At 48.6% G+C, this 20,850-nt stretch overlaps 1 protein-coding gene across 4 annotated transcripts in view; it reads right to left on the bottom strand.

The window, feature by feature from the left end:
• The window catches only part of MEGF6 (multiple EGF like domains 6), a 287,060-nt gene that overhangs the window by 72,094 nt on the left and 194,116 nt on the right, over nucleotides 1-20,850 (bottom strand). For all 4 annotated transcript variants that reach the window (XM_075906529.2, XM_075906530.2, XM_075906531.2 and 1 more), the window contains one exon: nucleotides 13,014-13,136. In XM_075906529.2, coding sequence (XP_075762644.2) covers nucleotides 13,014-13,136 — 123 coding nt within the window. The remainder of the gene's footprint in view (nucleotides 1-13,013; nucleotides 13,137-20,850) is intronic.

Raw genomic sequence — 20,850 nt, 5'->3', positions numbered from 1 at the left:
AAAATAGTGGGAACATTGCAAACAACTAAATGGCAAGTCCTCCTTGACAAAAAGCCTTTTAAAAGACAGCCTTTGGACAAACTGCTACCACGTCTTTGCCATGACTTTTCCGTGGCACTGGACCCAAATATGGTGTGATGGCGGGTTGTGAAGTGCCGTGACACCATACTGCAAAAGCCAACTCAAAATATTTGAGGAAAAGTCAGGAAGAGAAGCCAAAAGGTGAAGAAGCAGGAATGTTGAGCTCTTACCGGTATTTTATTTCCTCTCAATCTCCCCCCCTAAGTGCAGTAGATTGGGTTGGCAAATATATAATGAAAGGCTAATAATCCCATCTGAGCGTCATACATTCTGACAGTGGACATGAGGACGAAATGCCGGGTACATTCTGGCCCGGTACAAGTAATCGGAGCCAGACGTCATTGTCTGGCAAGAGGCATAGGAGCCAGAAAATGGACTGATTGGCACCCCTGGCGTATTCAGCATGAAGCAGTTTATGGCGGAGAGGATCAAAGCCGTAACAGCATGTTGCCGTTAATATATACCACCCACACTACGCTGACTAGCATCTCGGATGCCAGCACTAAGAGAGGCTGGAAAAAGAAGCAGACTGGTTTAATTTAAGCTCAGGGAATGGCAGGAACTAAGAAGTAAACAGCTTCCTCTTTTTTTTCCTTAAAGGAAAGGCCTATTTATCCTGGGCCTCTTTAGGATGCCATCTCACAAAGCAGTGGGTGAAGGGGAGGCAGGTTCATTACCGGCCTTATCTGAATTATTAATCCATTTCTTTACCAAGTCACACTAAAACCAATGCCCATTCCTACTTGCTTTCCCTAGCTCAACCTTTCTGTGATGACCCTGCCAAAGCCAATGTCATGTTGAGTATCACGTGCTCTGCAACTTTTTGCCACAGCTCTTTGCGCTGGATCTTGGCTCTTCATCCGAAACGGGTTGGTGACCACTGGTTTGCTGAGACTTGCCAGATTCTATGTACTGTTGGGACTCTGGGGGAATTCCAGATTATGCTTATGGGCCTCCTGAAACTAATTAACCCTCCTTGTGCTTGGAAACCTTGTGGGGAGTTATTGGGGATTCCAGAACAGGGAAACTGAGGCACAGAGCTGCTCCCAGGGCCACCCTGAAGCCACTAGGTAGAACCATGGAGGCAACTGCCCTACACACACATGCGTAAGCGTTTTGCTGAATCACCACCTAATGCCACAAACCTTAGCCAGTTGGTGGTAGAGCCAGGGAACGAATCTGTGGTCCTCATTCAATGTCTTATACACTATGTTTTTTCTTTCATGTCCACCCGGCTTGCCATCAAAGGTAATAGGGACATTCTTTAAATACAATTGCTCTTAATTAAAGCTGTGAACATGGGCTCTGTCCCCTGCCGCTTAACACAAAGCCTTCACCTCCAAGAAATGTCTAAGGGTATGTCTACACTACCACCCTAGTTCGTAATGTAGGCAACCGGAGCGGCAAATGAAGCTCGGGATTTGAATTTCCCGGGCTTCATTTGCATATTGCCAGGCGCCGCCATTTTTAAATGTCCGCTAGTGCGGACTCCGTGCTGCGCGGCTACACGCGGCACGGACTAGGTAGTTCGGACTAGGCTTCCTATTCTGAACTACCGTTACTCCTCGGAATAGGAAGCCTAGTCCGAACTACCTAGTCCGTGCCACGTGTAGCCGCGCGGCACGGAGTCCGCACTAGTGGACATTTAAAAATGGCAGCGCCTGGCAATATGCAAATGAAGCCCGGGAAATTCAAATCCCGGGCTTCATTTGCAACTCCGGTTGCCTACATTACCACCCTAGTTCGAACTAGGGTGGTAGTGTAGACATACCCTAAGTGTTAAACGCCGCTGTTCACAGCAAGGGTTAAAAATCTTCAAACACATCGGTCTACATTGGCCATACAACACATGGGGGTTGAAAAACAAAACTCTAGGCATGCGCTGGATGTGCAACTTTAGCCACACACAAAAATTTAAAACACTCCTCCCGTCCAATCACTTAAATCCCTGCTCTCCTTAAGAGTTCTTCTAAATTACTCTTAATGATCCAAATAGGCTTCCAATGTGTAATCTAAGCTCCAGCAGCATGTTGAGTGCTAATAAGGACCGTCTCAGCATCCCAGGCCAAAGAAAGCAATTGGCTCAAAGCAAATCCCTCAGTTTGCTATGGAGTCCAAACCCAGAGAAAAAGAAACCCTCTCTGAAGCAGCAGAAAAGGACAGGGAGAAGTTTGCCATCAGCCTCTCCATTGCCAAGCAGGGGACGGGAGGTAATTTCAGGATAGGGTGACTTTGTTCCTTTCTTTAGGAGAAATCTCTCCATTTCTTTTTCCTTCCTTCTGTGCCAAAGCTGCTTCACCCTGGGCTGTGCTACTGCAGCACAGAAAACGAGGACAATGTCCAAGAGTTTCTTACCATCTTGGTACAGCTCACACAATGAGTTGTCAGCCCGGGGGAGAGTCTACACTTCGCTGTGCACACACGTGCCACCCACTCACCTTCTGGACCAAGACCACTTACAGAGAGAGAAGAGTGAGCCTGCTCTACAGCCTTAGCTCCATGGCAGCTGGCTTTTAGCTCAGGGGGTAGAGGCTCCTGCGCTAAGCTCCAGAGGTCCCAGGTTCAATTCTGCTCACAGACAACTGGGGGCTGCTGGCATTACACACACACATCAGTTCCAGGGAAGGTGAGTTTAACAATTGTGCCCCCTCCCAGTCCTCAGCTGCTATGTGGCCGCCGGGCTATGTAGGGTAGAACAGCCTGGCTCTGGCTGCTTATAGGTGGCAACGTGCCCCAGAATCTCACCTGCATGGCGCTGAGGCTCATTCTCTGCCCCACAGGTCAGCACCACACTGGAGCTAGAGCTTGCAAAGGGACCTTCGGAAGACAGCCCGTGGCTTTCTCTGCCTCTGCTCCTGCACCAGGGAAATTGGGCTAGGCAGCAGCTGGGCCTTTCCAGGCCCCTTTGTCTAGTTTATATGGTGAGTGTGGGAGCTGAAGCATTTTTTGAGGGGAGCAGTTATGCCTAGTGGGGTGAGCAGGGAAGGGCGCGCCATGAGTCCTGGCGAGTGACTCATGAGTCACTGTCTCACTGTGCGACACTGGTTCATTCATTTACACTCTGGGTGAAGCAACTTAACCACCAATGAAACGGGCTTCATAAGAGCTTGTGTTGGCAAACACACCTGTAAAGTGTTTAGAGAGTCTTGGAAGACAGGCAAAATGTACCGCCCCGATTGAACAGATGTAACTCTGCTACCTAGACAGCTACAAATATTAAACTGCCATCCTTCCCATTCTGTTGTTATCTCTTTTCCCCGGGTAAACTCTTTCCCACAGATTTTACACGTTGCAGGAACCTAAAAGACCTGCCGCACCTCTGCTTTGCAGAATGAATTCTTGTAAAAAGTACCGGGAGCAAACATCTACAGGGCACAAAGGAGGGGCTATCTGAAAGAACGAGAGGGGACAGGGTTACCCATTACAAACACGGACTAGTAACCCAAACAAAGAGCTAGGAGAGCGTTTGTCCTCTCCCTAGGCTACCCTGTTTGTAGTCTGAGCTCTGCAGCAACAGGTTTTGTGTCTTCGGGGTTAACGGCAACCCATCATGGAACTTGGGAGACAGGATGTGCTGCAGTCAGGACCGCTGATGAATCAACCGTTTTGTGGGTTTTGTGGCGACAGGAAAGCATTCCGAGAATTGGGCTGATATTTTTCGACTAGAAACTTCATCACAAGATGCTCTTTCTGGCTCCAGAATCCCATCTGGCACTGCACTTCTGCTCCCGGGTGTTGCCAACAGCTTCCTCGAGTTAGCTTGACAGCGGCGCTGGACTGCAAGGCTCCTGGATACCTTGGCTCAGAGCGCCAGTAGGAACCAATATATGTTCCATGTTTCCTTCAGCCTCATATGCCATTTGGACACTGCATTTATTACTCACTAGCAGATGTACCCGGGGTTGCTCGGGTCTGTAAGTGAAGTGATGGGTTTGGGGTTTGTGTGGCAAATAAAAGGAAAACGGCCAGGCTTAAGTTCAATGACTATTTTTTTCAAAAATGAAGGGAAAAGAAGTTTGTATTAATAAAAGGAGGGAAGTGATTCAAACAATAGACAGAGCATGTGAAGAGACATTATTTGCAGTTTCTCTCTCTTTTGGTAGAATAAAAAGGGAGTGGGGGTGCAGGAGTGAGGGCAGGGGCATGGGAGGGTTGGGGGGTTCTCAGGGCAGTGTTATGTCGTGGGGAGTTTCCGAGCATAGGAAGAAATCAGTGGAAAGGCAGAGAGCTGGAGTAGGTGCAAGTGTGCATTTTATTGCATAGCACAGAACTCACCAGAACAAGCCCAGACTAGCTGGGCTGACCCCAGTGACGTACTCAGTTACCATAACAACAAGATCTATATCTACAACCCAATATACAACAGGCAGGGGGTTGAAGGTGCTAGGGTGAGGGTAGAGGGTGGCAGGGCTCAAGGCACAGGGTTCGGGGTGGGGAGGCTCACGGCAGGAGGTGGGAAGCTCAGGGCAGGACATAGGGGTGTAGCACTCAGGCCATGGGGCTAGGAGGCTGGCGGGAGGAGGGTGAGAGCTTACTGGGACACCCATGGCAGCAAGGGTGGTGCTGCTTAGTGGCAGCGACCTCCCAGGGGGCCAGGGCTACGCTCCCCAGAGGGTGACTCCTCCCAGGGGGCCCAGGCTGCAAAACCCCCTCCAAGGACTGCAGGCTGTCCAGGTGGCCAGGCTCGGGAGGCTATCCCTGGCCTGCAGCTTGGTCCAGGACCCCAGCCTCTCTTAGGGGGGGCCTCCTGAGAGGTGCCAGGGGGTCCCAGGTGGGGAGGGCTCGGGGCAGGGGGGTTATTTACCCAGTATGATGGCAGGCAAGATGGCGGAGCCCCAGCCCTCCTGCCTACTCTCTTGGTGGTACCCCAGTGGTCACTCTGCAGTATAGCTCCCCCGCTGCACTTGCTGCCTGCAGTGGTCACTCTCAGTATTGCATCTCTCCTCTCTGTGCCCCTCCCTTTCTAAGTTATGGAAAACTGTCCCATTCCAGTCACTTCCTGTTTTTCTGGCATAACCAAACCCTGACCTTGCTTTAAGTTAGGAGAAGAGGAAGCTGCCTGCCAAATTTGGTGGTCCTAGCTCTTACCATTTAGGATGAGATTGTGAACAAATGGGCTTGCAGACAGACACACAGACAGATGGACACACACATCTCTAAAATGTATATACAGATTCTTTGTTTCATTATGATATTTTCTATAAATGCAGGAATTTGGTGCCTTAGCTGCACTGAGACTTTTCTGTGCTGCAACCAAAAGAAATCCCATACTGGAATGCAGCCCATGCATGCAAAGTGACCTGATCCCACAGAGATAAAAATCCCATGAACTCAAGGGAAGTTTTGCCTGGATTAGGACACCGCTACTGGGCCCAGGTCATTGAGAATATCACTGAGATACAATCCAGATTCGCCTGCTCCAAAAGCCCAAGCTCCTACATATCTGAAATAGGGGAAAATGTCCTTCAGCAACCAGGCAATACGAGGTCTATGACACACAGCTGAAAAGTTCTGATTCCATCCAGCAGAGTGCAGAGGTGCAGACAACAGGCCCACAACTAGTAACCAATTCATTAGAATATGGTGATGGTCAAACAGGACACTGAATATCTTGGCAGGCAGCAACTTGTATAACAACTAGGAAACATTCCCTTGCCAATTAGATCAGTGGTGGGCAACTTGCAACCCGAGGGCCACATGCAGCCCATCAGGGTTCTATGTGCGGTTCATGAGACATGTTTACTGTGGCGCATGTGCAAGGTTGACAGATTCTGCTGCTTTTCATCCACAGAGTTTGTTTCTTGATGGTGTTGCTAAAGTGACTTGCATGTTGTCTGCACCACTGCACTCTGCTGGATGGAATCAGAACTTTTCAGCTGTGTGTCATAGACCTTGTAGTGCATGGTTGCATGTAGAGCGGTAACAGTAACTAAAACTTTCTTACAGACACTCTCCTATTGCAACCCGGGTCCCTGCCAGCTCTTTAACATGCTTCCTTCTGGCTTTTGCCACAGCTCAGCCAGCTCCTGCCAGAGTTGTGCCCCCTTGCGCCCCTGCTCACTTTCACTTCTGCGCCTGTACAGCAGGGGCATGTGAAGTGAGGTGGGTGCTAGTTGCACACAATATTGTGAGAGCCATGGGCTCTGTCTGCAGCCAATCAAAGCTTTATGGTTCAATCCGCACACTCCACAAATGTTAGGTGCGCACGCACAATGAGTAAAACTATCCTATCTCAGGAGATCGCCTTAGTTACGACGATCTTGCAGCCCACTGGGATGAAGGAGGACTACTGATGCGGCCCATTCACTAGCCTGGACTGCCCATCGCTGAGTGAGGTGCTCGATTTCCTAACTGCATCTACAAATAGAGGTTGCTATGCTGTCCTTTAACAGAGTGTTTACACATACGCATCCAGCTCTGAACCAACCTCCAAATCAGCCACGGTTTGCCTGCTGCCAGGGAGGATCCACCGCATGTAGCCAACAGTGTATCTGCTGGTTTATCGCTTAATTTGCTCTCACATTTCTCTCTCTCACACATAGCCCCTCTACCTTCAGGCATACCTGACCTCGCAGACTTTCATGTAACAAGGAGAAACGTTCTCTTCCTGACGGGTGCACAAGCTGGGGGTTTGTAAAAGAAGAAAGCTAAAGAATAAATGAAGGTTTTGGATAAGCGAGGCCTGCTGCAGACTACACACTTTCCTACAGCCCTCAAAAAGCCAGTCCTGTAAGACTTGTCAAGAATGTTGGCTTAATAAAAACCATGTGATTTCAAAGATCAAGTCATAGCAGAGCCTCTGACTTTGCAGGGTAAATATTTATCCAGCCTGAGCCCTGGCGGAGTGAGCTACTTTCATGTACTTGTGAAAACACCACAGAAAGCAGGCACACGGTCAAGGGCCAGGGATTATTACAAAGTGACCCACTGAGTGAAGACTGGCTCGATTCCCTGCATTTTCCAGACTGTGAGGTGTTATCAGCCTAAGTATCAGAGTGTGGTGAATGAACAGGAAACCCCTGCACAGTTCCCTGGAACATACATCTTGGAAGAAAGAGGGTCCCTTTGACCGCCTCATGTTCATAATGTAGGGCACTTTCTGTGGATTCTTTTTAACTGAAGGAATGACTAGGGTGTGTTTGAGTGATGTCTGCAAACTCAAAACACCTCGCAACACTGCAGGTGAGCTGCAGTTCATGACTGCTAAAGGGGAGCTGGCGGCTGGATGGTATCCCACTCCTGGCACCAAGACAGCCACCACACCACACTGACAGGGTAGAAACCAACCACCCAGAAACAAACACAGAAATAGAGGCACTCATTGGGTGGGAGCGTTCACAACAGGAGCCAAATGGAGGCCTAGAAGAGAAAGGGAGTCATAAACATCGCCCATTTACTGTGTGAGGAAATAAACACTACTTCTCTATTCTAGTCCGAGCTTTTAAAAATTACCATATTGTCAGCTTGGATCCTAGTGAACAAATAAATGGCTTCACATATTATTATATAGAGTTATAATGAGTGCACTGTACACTCTTCTATCATGAACGTGTGTATAGGAAAAAACCCATCACTCCTAGAATGAGAATGTTACAGCTGTTCTTGTGGGGTTATTTTTTAGAAACATTAATTTATTAATTACATAGTGGGCAGGTTCTAGAAGCTCGTCATTCATATTCTAGTTCATATTTAGGTTAAACCACTCTAGCCTGGCACTCTCTGGTCTGGCAATGTGATTTTAGTTGGTGAGATGTCCATTTATCATGGGTGTGGCCAAGTTTTTCGTGGTCCCATAAAATTTGGTGACAGCCACCAGTCCTGGCTCCCAGTGTTCTGTATTGTTATTTAGTTTTATTTTGCCTCTAAGTGTGTTCTAAGAACCCAGTAAGCAGTGGAAGTGCTGGTAACGCTGTAAGACAACGTTGACCTCTTATGATCCGGTAAAGTCTCTCATTCGGCATTGGTGAGGTCCTGAGGAAGATGAACTAGAGAGGTTCAACCTGTAGTTGTACTTTGTTTGCCACAGAGGCATGTTGGAATAATGTCAGGCACTGCCAACCCCAAGATCAGGAGTTTTAAGAAATTTCCTCAATACTTCCCTTAATGGAAAGTCAGGTTTAATGGAGGAGGACACCTTAGTTCTGGTAGATGAGCTCCAGAGCCATGCATGTTACCGTTAATCCCTCCTGGGAAGTCTAACTCAGAGTAGCTTTGCAGCCTGCATAGACCTGATTAGATTCACACTGGAATTTCTTTGCACAGATGTTCCAGACAAGTAGTAAAGTTTCTTTATAAAAAAAAAGCAAGAAGGTTCCTGGAACTTCATGGAAAATCTATTTTAGTTAACTAAATGCTCCCATTAATAATGATTGTCCCTTAGATGTTTTCTTGTGAAATTCTTTTGGTCTGGGGGGCCTTTCTGTCTGAGGTGAATGCTTCCAAATGAGAGGAATTCACTCAACAGAATTTTTCAGTCAGTGAGAAAAAAGACGCCCTTCAGGCCCGAGAAAGGGAATTTGGCCCTTCAGATTACAAATCCTACATTTCCACACATAACAGCTGCAGATGGATACAAGTGGATGGTTGTTGGTTCAAGTGGTCATAGAAATGGCCTGGGAGACTTTGGCTTCTTCACTCTGTAAGTCATCCTTTCTCTTTGGATTTCCCTTGCAACCCATGACACCCCATCAACGGTCAGTCTAAACCCTGAAACATTAGAAAAATCACTGTGGCTGGTACACTGGGCGGGGGGGGGGGCAGGTTTTTTAGAGTGCACAGGGGTGTGGAGCCAATGGATAGCAAGGGAGGACGAGTACGTTAATAAATGCTGTACGTAGGATAATGTAATGGTGCAGTACGGCACAAAAGATTTATGGCTTGATTTAGGGATGGTCACATAATACTGGCTGGTTCTCTCCCTCTCTCTCTCTCTCACACACACACACACAAACACACACGAAATTTTTATAGCATTCTGTGGCTTGACAACTCTCAGATTCCCCTACACCCAGGAACTTGTACCACTTATGCAAATATTTATTCAAAGAAGGTGCAAAAATGGCAAATAAACAGCACTCCACAGGAACCAACCCTGCCACAGCAAGAGCCAGAAGACTGACACCAAGCTAAAGGCAGGGCTGAAACCAACCGAATGCCAGCCACCATGTCTGAAATCCAACATCCACTCAGAAGGGGCGGCCTGGCTCTGCAGTAGCCAAGGGGCTGTATGGCTGGGCTTTCAGGGGGAAAGGTAGAGGGGAATTTATTTCACGGCACACGTCCACGGCTAGATTCCACGCGCTGCTGTTCCAGGCTCTAACCAAGGTGTGTTGCCGTGGTTCTAAACACTGTACCAGAGAGCCCCTGGGGGAAAGTGACCCTTTTGCTGTGCATCTGAATATTACTACACTGGGCTTCTCAAAATCAAGCACTGCATAAGGAGCCACGTGGTTGGAAGATACCCCTCTCCCCCCAGAGCAAAGCCCCTGCACACGTCTCTGCTTCAGGGAAAGGCTGTTTTGTAATGAGATTCATTATCTCAGAAGCCTCAGTATAAACCGTCCCGTTTTCTATTGAAAACCCCAGCTCCTCATTCCGAGCGCATTCCTAAGCGAGCAGCAGGCTGGCTTCCCTTCCTCGATCCCCTGACATGAAAGCTGATCTTGGGCTGAGGGAAGGACTCTAAAACTGAGGCATCAATAAAAACTGGGGCCCAACCAGAAAAACCCAGCCCCTTTACCGCCCTTAAAAACGTGGCCTTTTGTGGTTCCTGGACGTTGGTTCTCTCCCCTCTCTGCCTCTTTAGTTGTGATGCAAGACACAAAGAGGGCTTTCTGCCTAGCAGAAAAAACAACCCAGAATTACATGGATGCAGGCTTGGGGGCAATTTCATTTCTAATGGATCATCCAGGTATTTTAATTCACTGAGAGTATGGACTCAACTCTTAATCCCTCCCGATGTGCCATTCAGCTCATGAAACAGTCCAGAGAAGAGAATTTCTATATGGAGTTTATGCCCTGTTGGGAGAAATATATCCTAATTACTGCAGAATGTCCTCTGAAATACAAGAACCAGGGATGCAAGAAAACTTAACAGTTGGGGTCTGGGTCTGAAAACCAGACTGAACTAGGAACTGGATTGGATTACTGAAGCCAAATATATGGTGCCTTTCAAAGATTGCAGAGCATTAGGGAAGGAGAAACGTTTCTTTAACTTTTGAAAAAGACTTTAAAAATCTCAACAAATGTTTCACAAAATGGTTGGAACATTTTGGAAAAGATCTAGTGAGAACTAGGAAACGCCGTATTTCTCTGGCTCCTCTCCTCCTACTGTAAATGTAATGCCATAAGCAAATTACACAAAAATACAGGTAGCAATTTGTTATGAATTTTACGTGTGTGGAACTCAGAACGCATGCACATTTTACACAACTTGTTCTACGGGATCTTAACCAGAGGTTTCTCTCTCTCTGATTAAATCCTCTAGACTTTAAACTAAGAAAAGGGGGGAAGTTGGGAAGAAAGAACAGAAGACCTAACTTGGTCCCTTTGGCTCTATCTGACCCAGAAATGGATACTCAATTTAAAAAGTATACACCAATTCAGAATGAACTAGGCATTCACAGGATATGTTAGAAAGCATTTCTTACACTAACTTCTTTCCCTATCCACTGTAGCTGGCAGATAAAGGTTGATTGTAGGATGCAATAAAGTCCTGTTTTTCTTGAAGAGCAACACAAAATTCCACCAGATGTTTCTGCTTTGTGATCAATTGCAATTTTATGAAGAAGTTTTCGTCTCTCTTCCAAACACCAGCAGGCACCAGAACTCAAGAGACCCGTTGCTGCTGCTGAGGAGTACGCTGGCGCGCCCCAAGGCCACACGTCAGGAACTAGCAACGGAACAGAATCCAAAAGCAACGAATCTTCCCATTTGCCCAGAAACTCCACACAAAGTGAATGCTGTGCTTGTTCCTTGGACAGCACCCCCAGATGCTAAGGTTCCAGCTTTCTGGATCTGGCTGTGCCTGGCAGCGGAAGAGCCAGAACACCCCAGGGCAGATTGTTTCTGCAGAATTCCCAAACTGCAGGAAGTAGCCGAAGCCTCACTAGAAAACATGTTCTTGGGCCACTGCCAGTCTGGTTGTGGACTCCCCAGATACCCAGTAAAGAGCAGAGCCTCCAAAGAAAGCCCTACAAGTCTGGGGCCTGCATCTGCTGATCTGCATGCGGATAGCCACAGCTCAGTTTTGCAGATACAGATGCAGATACAAATTTTTTATCTAGAACCAGGGGGGAAAGTAACTTACATTTCTTACAGGTACTGTCTTATCACAACCTGCTTCTTCCCCCTTGGAGGGTGCTTTAGGGCGGGAGTAGGGATGGTGATACAACAGTAGTGGTAAGAAATCACAGGGAGGAGTGCGGGGAGGAGTGCAGGGGTTCTGGGCAGAGGACTGGTTTGGGTTGGGGGCTGCAGGACTTAGGGCTGGGGCTGAGGATGCAGGAGTCATGGTTGGAGTGTACAAAGGGTTCAAGGCAGGAGGTTGGGAGCTCAGAATTGGGGGATGTAAGGGTGTAGGATTCAGGACGGGCTGGGGAGCTCAGAGCAGGGGGGATGTGAGAGGTGCAGGATTCAGGGCAGGGGGCTGGGCGGTATAGGGATGAGTACAGGGGAGAAAGGGCACCATTTCAGGGGGTGGGGGACTGCAGCCACACTTACCCAGTCGCTGTGTGTTTGTCCCTGTTTGCTGTGACGAGGGAGCGAGGGGAAAGTGCTAAGCCTGCTGCATTCCTCCTCTGCCCCTCACCTGGGCAGCCGGGAGGTAGAGGAACGCAGCAGGCTTGGCACTTTCCCCTCGCTCCCTCATCACAGCAAACAGGGAAAAACACACAGTGACTGGGTAAGTGTGGCTGCAGCCCCTCCACTCCCCGAAATGGTGGCGGGGGGCTCAGAGCTGGGGCTGTCCTAGAGGAGAAGGAGGCGCCTCCAGCCAACCCCTCTAAGCTGCCTGGCTTAAGTTTAAAGGTTTTGCGTCTGGGCCAGTGGCTACGAGGCATGATATTTTCAAAACCACCCAACCCCCAAAGTGAACCATTTTGAACCTCAACCCCCACCCCCTTCCCCAAACACCGAGGTTTCTTGTGACCTTATTGTGGGCAAAAGATTGAAGTGAGTCCTGATTTTGTCTGTCACTTTGCCCATGGCTTGGTGGAATGAGCTGTAGTTGCCTAGATGTGTCGAAGGAGGCTACCGAGCATGGGGGAGGGGGGGTTGTTTCCTTCATGCTATCATTGTGGCCGCAGTAACCTCCGGATGCACGCAATTAGCTCCATGTGTGCCCACCCTGGGTTGAGGCCGACCTCAGTCATTCCGTAATCTGGTCTGAAGAATGTCTAATCCAAGCCCACATGCTAGTGAGCTGCCTAGAGATGGGCAGCCAAGTCAGGTGCAGTGAGAAGGTGTCTGTGAGCTGCGTGCCCGTTCGTGCCTGGGAGGCTAATGAATCCATCTGGCAGTAGAGAAGGTGTTTTAGAGAAAGGAAAAAGAAGCCTGTTGTACAGAGGCAGAACCAGACTCTGTCAAACAGTATTTCATACGAGGCTCAGGGCTATGAGGGTATCCTCCATTGGCTGCATAGCGCACCTTTCGCCCGCTGCAAACGAGCGTGCTTTAGATCTGTAAACTAACAGTGTTCCAAACTCTTCCATGAGGACCTCAAAGCCTCACAGCAGCTTTGTAGGGTTGTTAGGACACTCTAAGAAATCAGCCACTGATTTCTGCACTTCCACACGTCCCCGCCTTGCATGGGCAATGGAAGCAAGAGAGAGGGGCGAAAGGAAAGCACGTTTGTGTCCCATGCAATGCTGCCCTGGGGCTAAAAGGGGCCAAGAGAAAAAGAGGCTCCCCAAAGAAGGGAAGCCTCCACTTACCAATGCAGGTCCTGCCATCCGTGTGCAGGCGAAAGCTTGGCTTGCACTCGCAGTAATAGGAACCCAGAGTGTTCACACATCTCTGCTGGCAGCCCCCATTATGAACCTGGCACTCGTCGACATCTGCAGATGGGAGGAGGGACAGAAACAGTCAGAGAAGTGGGCATGAGAACAGCTGCCCCTAGCACTGCTCCCGGCTATTGGCTGACTCCAGAGCTGAGGAATGGGCAGAGGAGAGGAGGGGAGAGCACCATATCCTCGGGTTTCGCCACTCGAGCCATTGTGAAAAATCACAAGGACAGACGTGCAAAGAGCACCAAAGTGCATCACGAGCCATTCAAAATAAGTCGTCCTGCAGATCTCACTCTGCAACAGCATCATCCCCAATAGGGGAGGAGTTACTCTGGGCAACTGTCAGACACTGGAACGTGCTATCGGGTACAGAGAGTAGAGATGGACTGAATTAAATAACTAGAATACTCCAAGGGGAAATCCCATCTCTGAGGCTGCGCTCTCTCTCTAACCAGGCTGGGCTATCCCATTTCCTCTTTGTGTATTAAATTATTTATAATAGTGACAAGAGTAGACATCTAGCATACACAGCCTATAGCCTAAACAAATACCTTCAAAGCAGCAAGTTTTAAATCCCTAGATTCCCGGTATTGAGCATCGTGATCCTCGCAAGACGCACTCGGCCCTGAATCTTTCTGAGCCAGACACACCCGGTTCCACGCCATTTACTCTGTAATAACGACTGGGCTAGCTGAGCTCCTCCCTTCTCTGTACGGACACCAGAGCTCAACTCTGCCAAAGCCTGCAGGCACTTCCGATGCATGTACACAAGGCGTAGATCTGCCAGTGCCAGCCGGACTCCCTGGTGAGCGCAGGAGGTCATGCACATAAGACAAGTGTACAGAAGCTGTCCATACAATTTTGAAAATTTAGGCTGACATAAAAAGTGTGGGTTTGTCCATGTGATGTTGGCCAACATTCCCACTCCCTCCCTGAGTTGTCTGCATGGATGCTACTCACAACCCAAACCATGTGACTAGATAGATAGATAGATAGATAGATAGATAGATAGATAGATAGATAGATAGATAGATAGATAGATAGATAGATAGATAGATAGATAGATAGATAGATAGATAGATAGAGGGGGGGTGGGGATAGATAGATAGATAGATAGATAGATAGATAGATAGATAGATAGATAGATAGATAGATGATAGATAGATAGATGTTATTAGAACTTACCCCTTTCATCCTCCCTTTCCCAAAGCACTACATACACTTAACAAACAGCATGTATTGATTTCACTTTATATGTTGTTGCCAGATCGCTAACCCTGGGTGGAAGGTGAAAGATGTTTAAGCGGCGCCCAGTAATTCCACATGTCATTCTATGCCAGACAGCAAAGCAAGCCGTCCACTGAAACTCTTTGTGTAACGGACTTGTATAAGAAATATTTCCTAATGAAATGACATGTTTAAAGTCAACTTAATACCATGTATGACACTCAGAAATGTGTGTGTGTTACCACTTTCTTGTCTGCCCTTTCTAGTTCTTTCTACTGCACAGATATTCACGGTACCGTGGCTTTCACACCAAAACAAACAGGGGCAAACTGAGGCAAAGTTTTCTACAAAAATAAATCCATTCAGCCAGCATTCATTTGTGTGTCCATTTGCCTAATTAAAACTCGCTGGGCTTGAATAAAAGCCATTCTCCCTGCCAGAATAATCTTGATCTTTTTTTCCCTACAAGTAAAGAGCTTTTTTTCGAGGGTTCAAACGTTAACCAAACCATTCTTTCTTGAGCACACATCCTACCCCACCCTCATATTTAAGGGTGTGCAAAAATAGACAATTTGTGTTTAAAGACAAGAAATTAATTTCTCTTTCCCAGTGACTTAGTTGTCCTTAAACACTGTAGAAACAAGGAGGGTACCCGCTCCGGGAGCTCCATGATAGCCATCGCTGCCTTAGCTAGACACACCCTGAAGGCAACTGCAAAATTCAGACACACAAGACTCCTTACATGAAGAGCAGTTTATGTTTGAGAATCAGTCAATTAGCATATATATAGCTCTCATACACTTTCATACACACACATACTAAGATACATAACCAGACAGAGAAATTACAAGTCTGGATTTCATTTTTCTTCTGTTTTTTATTCCCCTCTTCCCTTCCTACTGAGAGGCTGAAAGTCATATTAGTCCAATGTAACTGGACTAGAATAGCAAGAACACCATTCTCTTCTGCACTGGAGACAGTCGGCTTCCCGGCTGAGAGAATAAACCAGTATACGTTGTTATTCTTCAGTTTCTTTTCCATTGCTCCAACACTCCTTTCATGACCGTATCAAAACACTAAGAAATGAGCCCAGAAATATTTCTATCAAATTGCAGCTGAAATTTGAAAACCACCATGGAAAAGAACGGCCAATATAATTAAATGCACTTCTCTCCAGTCTGTAGCAGGGAACAACACTAATCCTAGGAGACTATGGAAAACGTAAGACCTTTTATTAAATCTCATCTGAAAATTCTAATCTGTAATCATAGGTTATCAAACCAAAACACATTCTTCCTGGAGGTAGACAGACCTTTCTTGAGTAACACTATTGCATGCTACATGCAGAGTATTATGATAGTCAAGAACACAGGTGATGCAAGTACGAACGATATTTTTAATGGGGGAGCAGTTAAGACAAAACATGACCTACAAGGGAAGACTGAAAGAATTGAGGTTTTTTAATCTGGAAAAGAAAATACTGAGAGGGGACACGAGAACAACTTTTATGTACCTAAAAAGGTGTTACAAGGAGGAGGGAGAAAAATTATTCTCCTTAATCTCTGAGGATAGGACAAGAAGCAATGGGCTTAAATTGCAGCAAGAGAGGTTTAGGTTGGACATCAGGAAAAGCTTCCTGCCTGTCAGGGTGGTTAAACACTGGAATAAATTGCCTAGGGAGGTTGTGGAATCTCCATCACTGGAGATATTTAAGAGCAGGTTGGACAAACACCTGTCAGGGATGGTCTAGATGGTGCATGGTCCTGCTGTGAGGGCAGGGGACTGGACTTGATGACCTCTCGAGGTCCCTTCCAGGTCTAGTGCTCTAGGATATTATCAAGTGACAGAGCAGGTGGGAAAAGCCATCTGGAAATGTACAGAAAAGCAACAACTACCATGCAACAGGCACCACTGAATTCCACAAGGAAGATGAGTTCCTTGAGCATGGTGCATGACAAGGCGTGTTTCACAGCACAGAGCACAGCTAAGCGTAACTTAACCCTGCAAGCAGCTTCATTCCCCTCATGGCAGGAACATGGTCACGCGGAAGAAAGGGCACACCAGGTACCAAAGCTGAGGCTGCATGCGCTGTTCGTCGGACCAGTTGTGTGGGGGGAGAAGGACAAATGACTTTCCTACCACACAGAGTCTAAAAGAAATCAATGGAAAAGCAAAGGCCCGATGGTGACAACTGACCAAAGCCGTTACCATGGCTCAGACACACGAGGTGTAAGGAGAGACACGCTGGCTGGTAGGAACAGAGTCATGTGTTGCTCTCATTAGCGTAGGTGGCCATGCAGACAAACAGCAGTGGCTGCTCGCGTGGATCATTGAACCACTATTCCAGCCCCACTGTGGGGGAATTTCACACTCAGAGCTTTGCAGTTCGGTCCAATTTGAGGTAGCAGAGCTAACATGCTTTCCCTGCTGCCTAGAGAGCTCCTACAGCTCGACAGATTACGGGCTCTTCACACCCTGGCCTGTGATTCCGGACCCTCCCTCTCATGAGCCTGTCAAACCCACCTTCCCCTCCCGGAAGCTTTCAAAAGGAAGAAGCGATGAAATGAATCAAACGGTTAAGGCAGGAATGGAATTTCAGTACACAAGATTCATGGACTTGGGAGGTTTCCAATGTGCTGGATTTACAGTACACCAGGGGCGCGCCGGCCAACGCACTGCCATGGAGATTCCCCGATGGCTTTATTCAGCGACAGCTACTGTCTCTTTTCTCCTGCTGCCCGGCAGAGGGAGCGAGTCCTTTTAACACACAGAGCGGGGCAGACAGCTCCCCCTCCTGAACAAACACGTGACTAATAACACCGAGAAACAATTCCGCGTTGTTAATCATTCGAGGGTGTTTCCCACAATGGTTTGTGGCTTTGCACGCAAGCCGTTCACGGGAGCTTGTTCCGGTGCACATCCATCGCCGGATCCCGCTCCCTGCTGGTGTGAGTGCCCAGTCCTGTGTTCATTCCTCCCCTGCCCTCTGCAGATGGATGCCACAGCTGGGACTGGGCGAGGGAGCCAATGGGTCCTCGTCCTTTCTTTGGAAGGGGGGATTCAAGTCAATATGGCTTGTGGAAAAGACCAGGCCAGTTGGTTCGTGTGCCCCAGAGCCTACATTTCCCGTGGGTGTTGCAGTTCTCTCAGACACCGATGGGTCTGAGCTCTGCCCATTTGTGTTCGGCTCCCTGGGGTGGAGGTCTCAGTGTGGAAAGGAAGGTGCTTTCTCTGCTTTTAGTTTTGGACTGACGGCGCAAAGGCCAACCCAACAGCTCTGCAGGGAGAAAAAAGCCAAGCCCCTAAACACTGTCACGGCTGGAGCCAAAGACCCGACATTCAGGCGATTCACATTGTGATGTGAATAATTCACATGCCCGATTCTGTTCCAAAGGGAGTCAATGGGAGCTCGAGCATTCAACGGGAGCAGAGTTAGGCCAACACGGAGCACTTGTGAAAATCTCATTTCTTTTAAGCGAACACGTGCTCGATTCACAGCCCCCGGGAGTGTCGTCGTCCGGCAGAAAACAAGGACAACGCCGGAGGGAGATGCACTCAGCCAACGGCCTTCATTCTTGAACCTTTCTGGCGTGAAAGCATCGTTACAGCCCTTTCCATCTGGGCTGCCTGATGAATCCACCCACAAGGACACAATACGGCATGGAGAAACAACCAAGCTGTTTCAGCGGTTGGCAATGAAGATGCGGGTGCACATTTCAGTGGGGTTTTCAAATACAGAACGTTTGTCACGCAATGGTGAAGAGGAGTGAGAGAGAAAGGGGAAGGGCCAGACTAGAGAAAAAGGAAACAAGAAAGGAACAAGGAAAGCAGTGACTATTAACAACAGACGGCAGGAAATCTAGCATGGAGTCAAATGGGACCCATTTAGACTCTATGGACCGCCAGGAAAGCCAAGTACAGCTGGACCTGTCATAAGACAAAGCCCTGCTCAATGTATTTGCAATCACAGAATCTCAGAAGCAACCGAGAGACCTACTGAGTCATCTGCATAGTTCCCTGCGGGACACGTGCTAGTAGATTGTTTAGTCTAAATTGAAAGGCGTCACCTGGGGATGTTTCCACCATTTCCCTTGGAGCCTCCTGGCTGACTCCAGAGAGCTCACCATGAGGAAAAGTTCCTGATTGTCCACCGAGATGTATTCTTCATTTCACCCCGTTGCCTCCCCCAAATAGCTCCTCTTCCCCTTCATGATCACACACTTGAAAACTCTGTAAGCGTCTGCTGCCTGGCCTATCCCTTCCCAGCTGGGCTAGGGAACAGTGCTTCAACACACGCCTCTCTCCGTTCCAGGGAGGGGGGTCAGGGCTGTGGCAGGAGGGGCTGTCCTCAAGCAGCTCCCATTCAGTGGTGCAGTGAGGGGCCTAAGGCGCTTCCTGCCTGTCCTGGCACTGCAGACCAGGCTGTGCCCAGAAGCAGACAGCAGCAGGTTCCCAGCCCATGGAACCTAGTGCTTGGGACAGGGGCAGTGCGAGGAGCCCTGTGCGTTCCCCCCTACTCCCCACCACCATCTAGGAGCTGGGCCTGCTGCCGGCCGCTTCTAGGGCTCAGCGCAGTCTGTAGTGCCAGGACGGGCAGGGAGCTGCCTTAGCCCCCCCACTGCTCCCCTGCCCCCCACTTGCAACAACGAGACCCAGCGCCCGGCATCCCACCCCCCAGTGCTGGGCTGCAACCCGCCGTTTGACAGCCACTGCTTCAGTTCACGCAGTGCTGCGCTGTGTAGCGGGTTCACTGAGCTCCCTCCCTGAGCTAGGTGGAAATCTCCAATGACCGGTTACTCCTTTATCGGTGGGGACAGCCGTGCGTACGTGGCGCTTTCCAAGACGTATCTTCAAACATGCCCGGTAATCCAAAGAGTTTCGAATCCAGCGCAGGCAGGTCAAAAGACAAGGCAGAGGCTGAAGCCATGGACGATGTGAGAAGATGAGGGTGATTAACCACATTGCCCTGACTGAGCACGAGTCCCTGTTTGACTTTAGCCAAACTATTTCCTCTCACAGGAGTTCCCTCTCAGAGGATATGTCTACACTGCCACCCAAGTTCGAACTAGGGTGGCTAACGTAGGCATTCGAAGTTGCAAATGAAGCCCAGGATTTAAATATCCCGGGCTTCATTTGCACCTTCCCGGGCACCGCCATTTTTAAATCCCCGTTAGTGCAGACTCCGTGCCCGCGGCTACACGCAGCACGGAGTAGGTAGTTTGAATTAGGCTCTCTAATTCGAACTACCGGTACATCTTGTTCCTCGAGGATTAACGGTAGTTCGAATTAGAGAGCCTAATTTGAACTACCTACTTCGTGCCGCGTGTAGCTGTGGGCACGGAGTCCGCACTAACGGGGGTTTAAAAATGGCGGCGCCCGGGAAGGTGCAAATGAAGCCCGGGATATTTAAATCCCGGGCTTCATTTGCAAGTTTGAATGCCTACATTAGCCACCCTAGTTCGAACTAGGGTGTCAGTGTAGACATATCCAGAGGGTCTTAGACTACGTCTAGACTGCATTGCTTTTCCGGGATACCTCTGATATCCAGAAAAGGCAATACTACACCCAAGGAACACATCCGCTTTAGAACGGACGTGCTCTTTCGCCATCCCTGTAAACCTCATTCTACGAGGAAGAGGGGATGGCTCGAAAGAGCACTTTTTTCTGAAATTTGGTTCCGTGTAGACGCACCAAATTTTGAAAAAGTCTCTTTCGAAACTAAGTCGAAAGAAGATACAGACCGCAAATTGTGTATTTTTTTCTGACTTACAAGTGCCGTCTAGACATAGCCGGTACTAGACAGAGGGCGGCAGCAGCTTGCAAATCACTAAACCACTTGCACAGAGGCAGTTTATCTTCTGTGAAAAGCTGAGGAGAAGGGAGAAGAGAAGAGGAATCCCAGCTGTAAGCACAGGTAGTAGATACGCTTTGGGGCTTTGCTGTATTTGACTAAACAGCCAGAGCCAGGTTTTCATCTCTGTGGCAATTTGCCAGGATGAGAGAGGAGGGATGCAGGCGGAAAAGTTAATTGAACGCTCTAAAGGCACGTGCATGAGGGACTGTGCTACTTTATCTGTTCAGTACCAGTTTGGTAACGTCGATTGCAGCAATTACAGGAAATACTGAGGCTGACAGGAGGTGGGATCAGCAAAGCCGCCGGCAGCAGAATCAGACAGACTGCTAATGGTTCGGAGCACTGCAAAGATGCCCACGGACCTGGTGGCCTACTGTGCAGATTCCCCTGGGAAATCAGTGGCACAGAGGGACTACAAAAAAAAGGAATTAGTCTGAGTCACGTCTGTTCTCATGCCATACCCCTCCCGCCCTCTGGGCATTCTGGGTGATTGTGAGGGCTCTAGTAAGCCATCCATCTGCTGTCCAAAGTCCAGGAAAAACACACCAGCAACAGGTTCCAACTTGAGAGAATCACCAAGGAGGCAGGAGGGTTTTCACCACCTCCTTTTCATCTCCTGTGCTCCGATCGCTGGGCGGGACTCCACCTTCTCCGTGTCAGAACACCTGACCATACTTTGCAGCT

The sequence above is a fragment of the Pelodiscus sinensis genome, chromosome 24 (assembly GCF_052426305.1).
Source record: "Pelodiscus sinensis isolate ZL-2025 chromosome 24, ASM5242630v1, whole genome shotgun sequence".
NCBI classification, from domain to species: domain Eukaryota; kingdom Metazoa; phylum Chordata; order Testudines; family Trionychidae; genus Pelodiscus; species Pelodiscus sinensis.
Note: the sequence above shows the minus strand (reverse complement) of the source record. Positions and strands in the feature narration are given on the sequence as shown.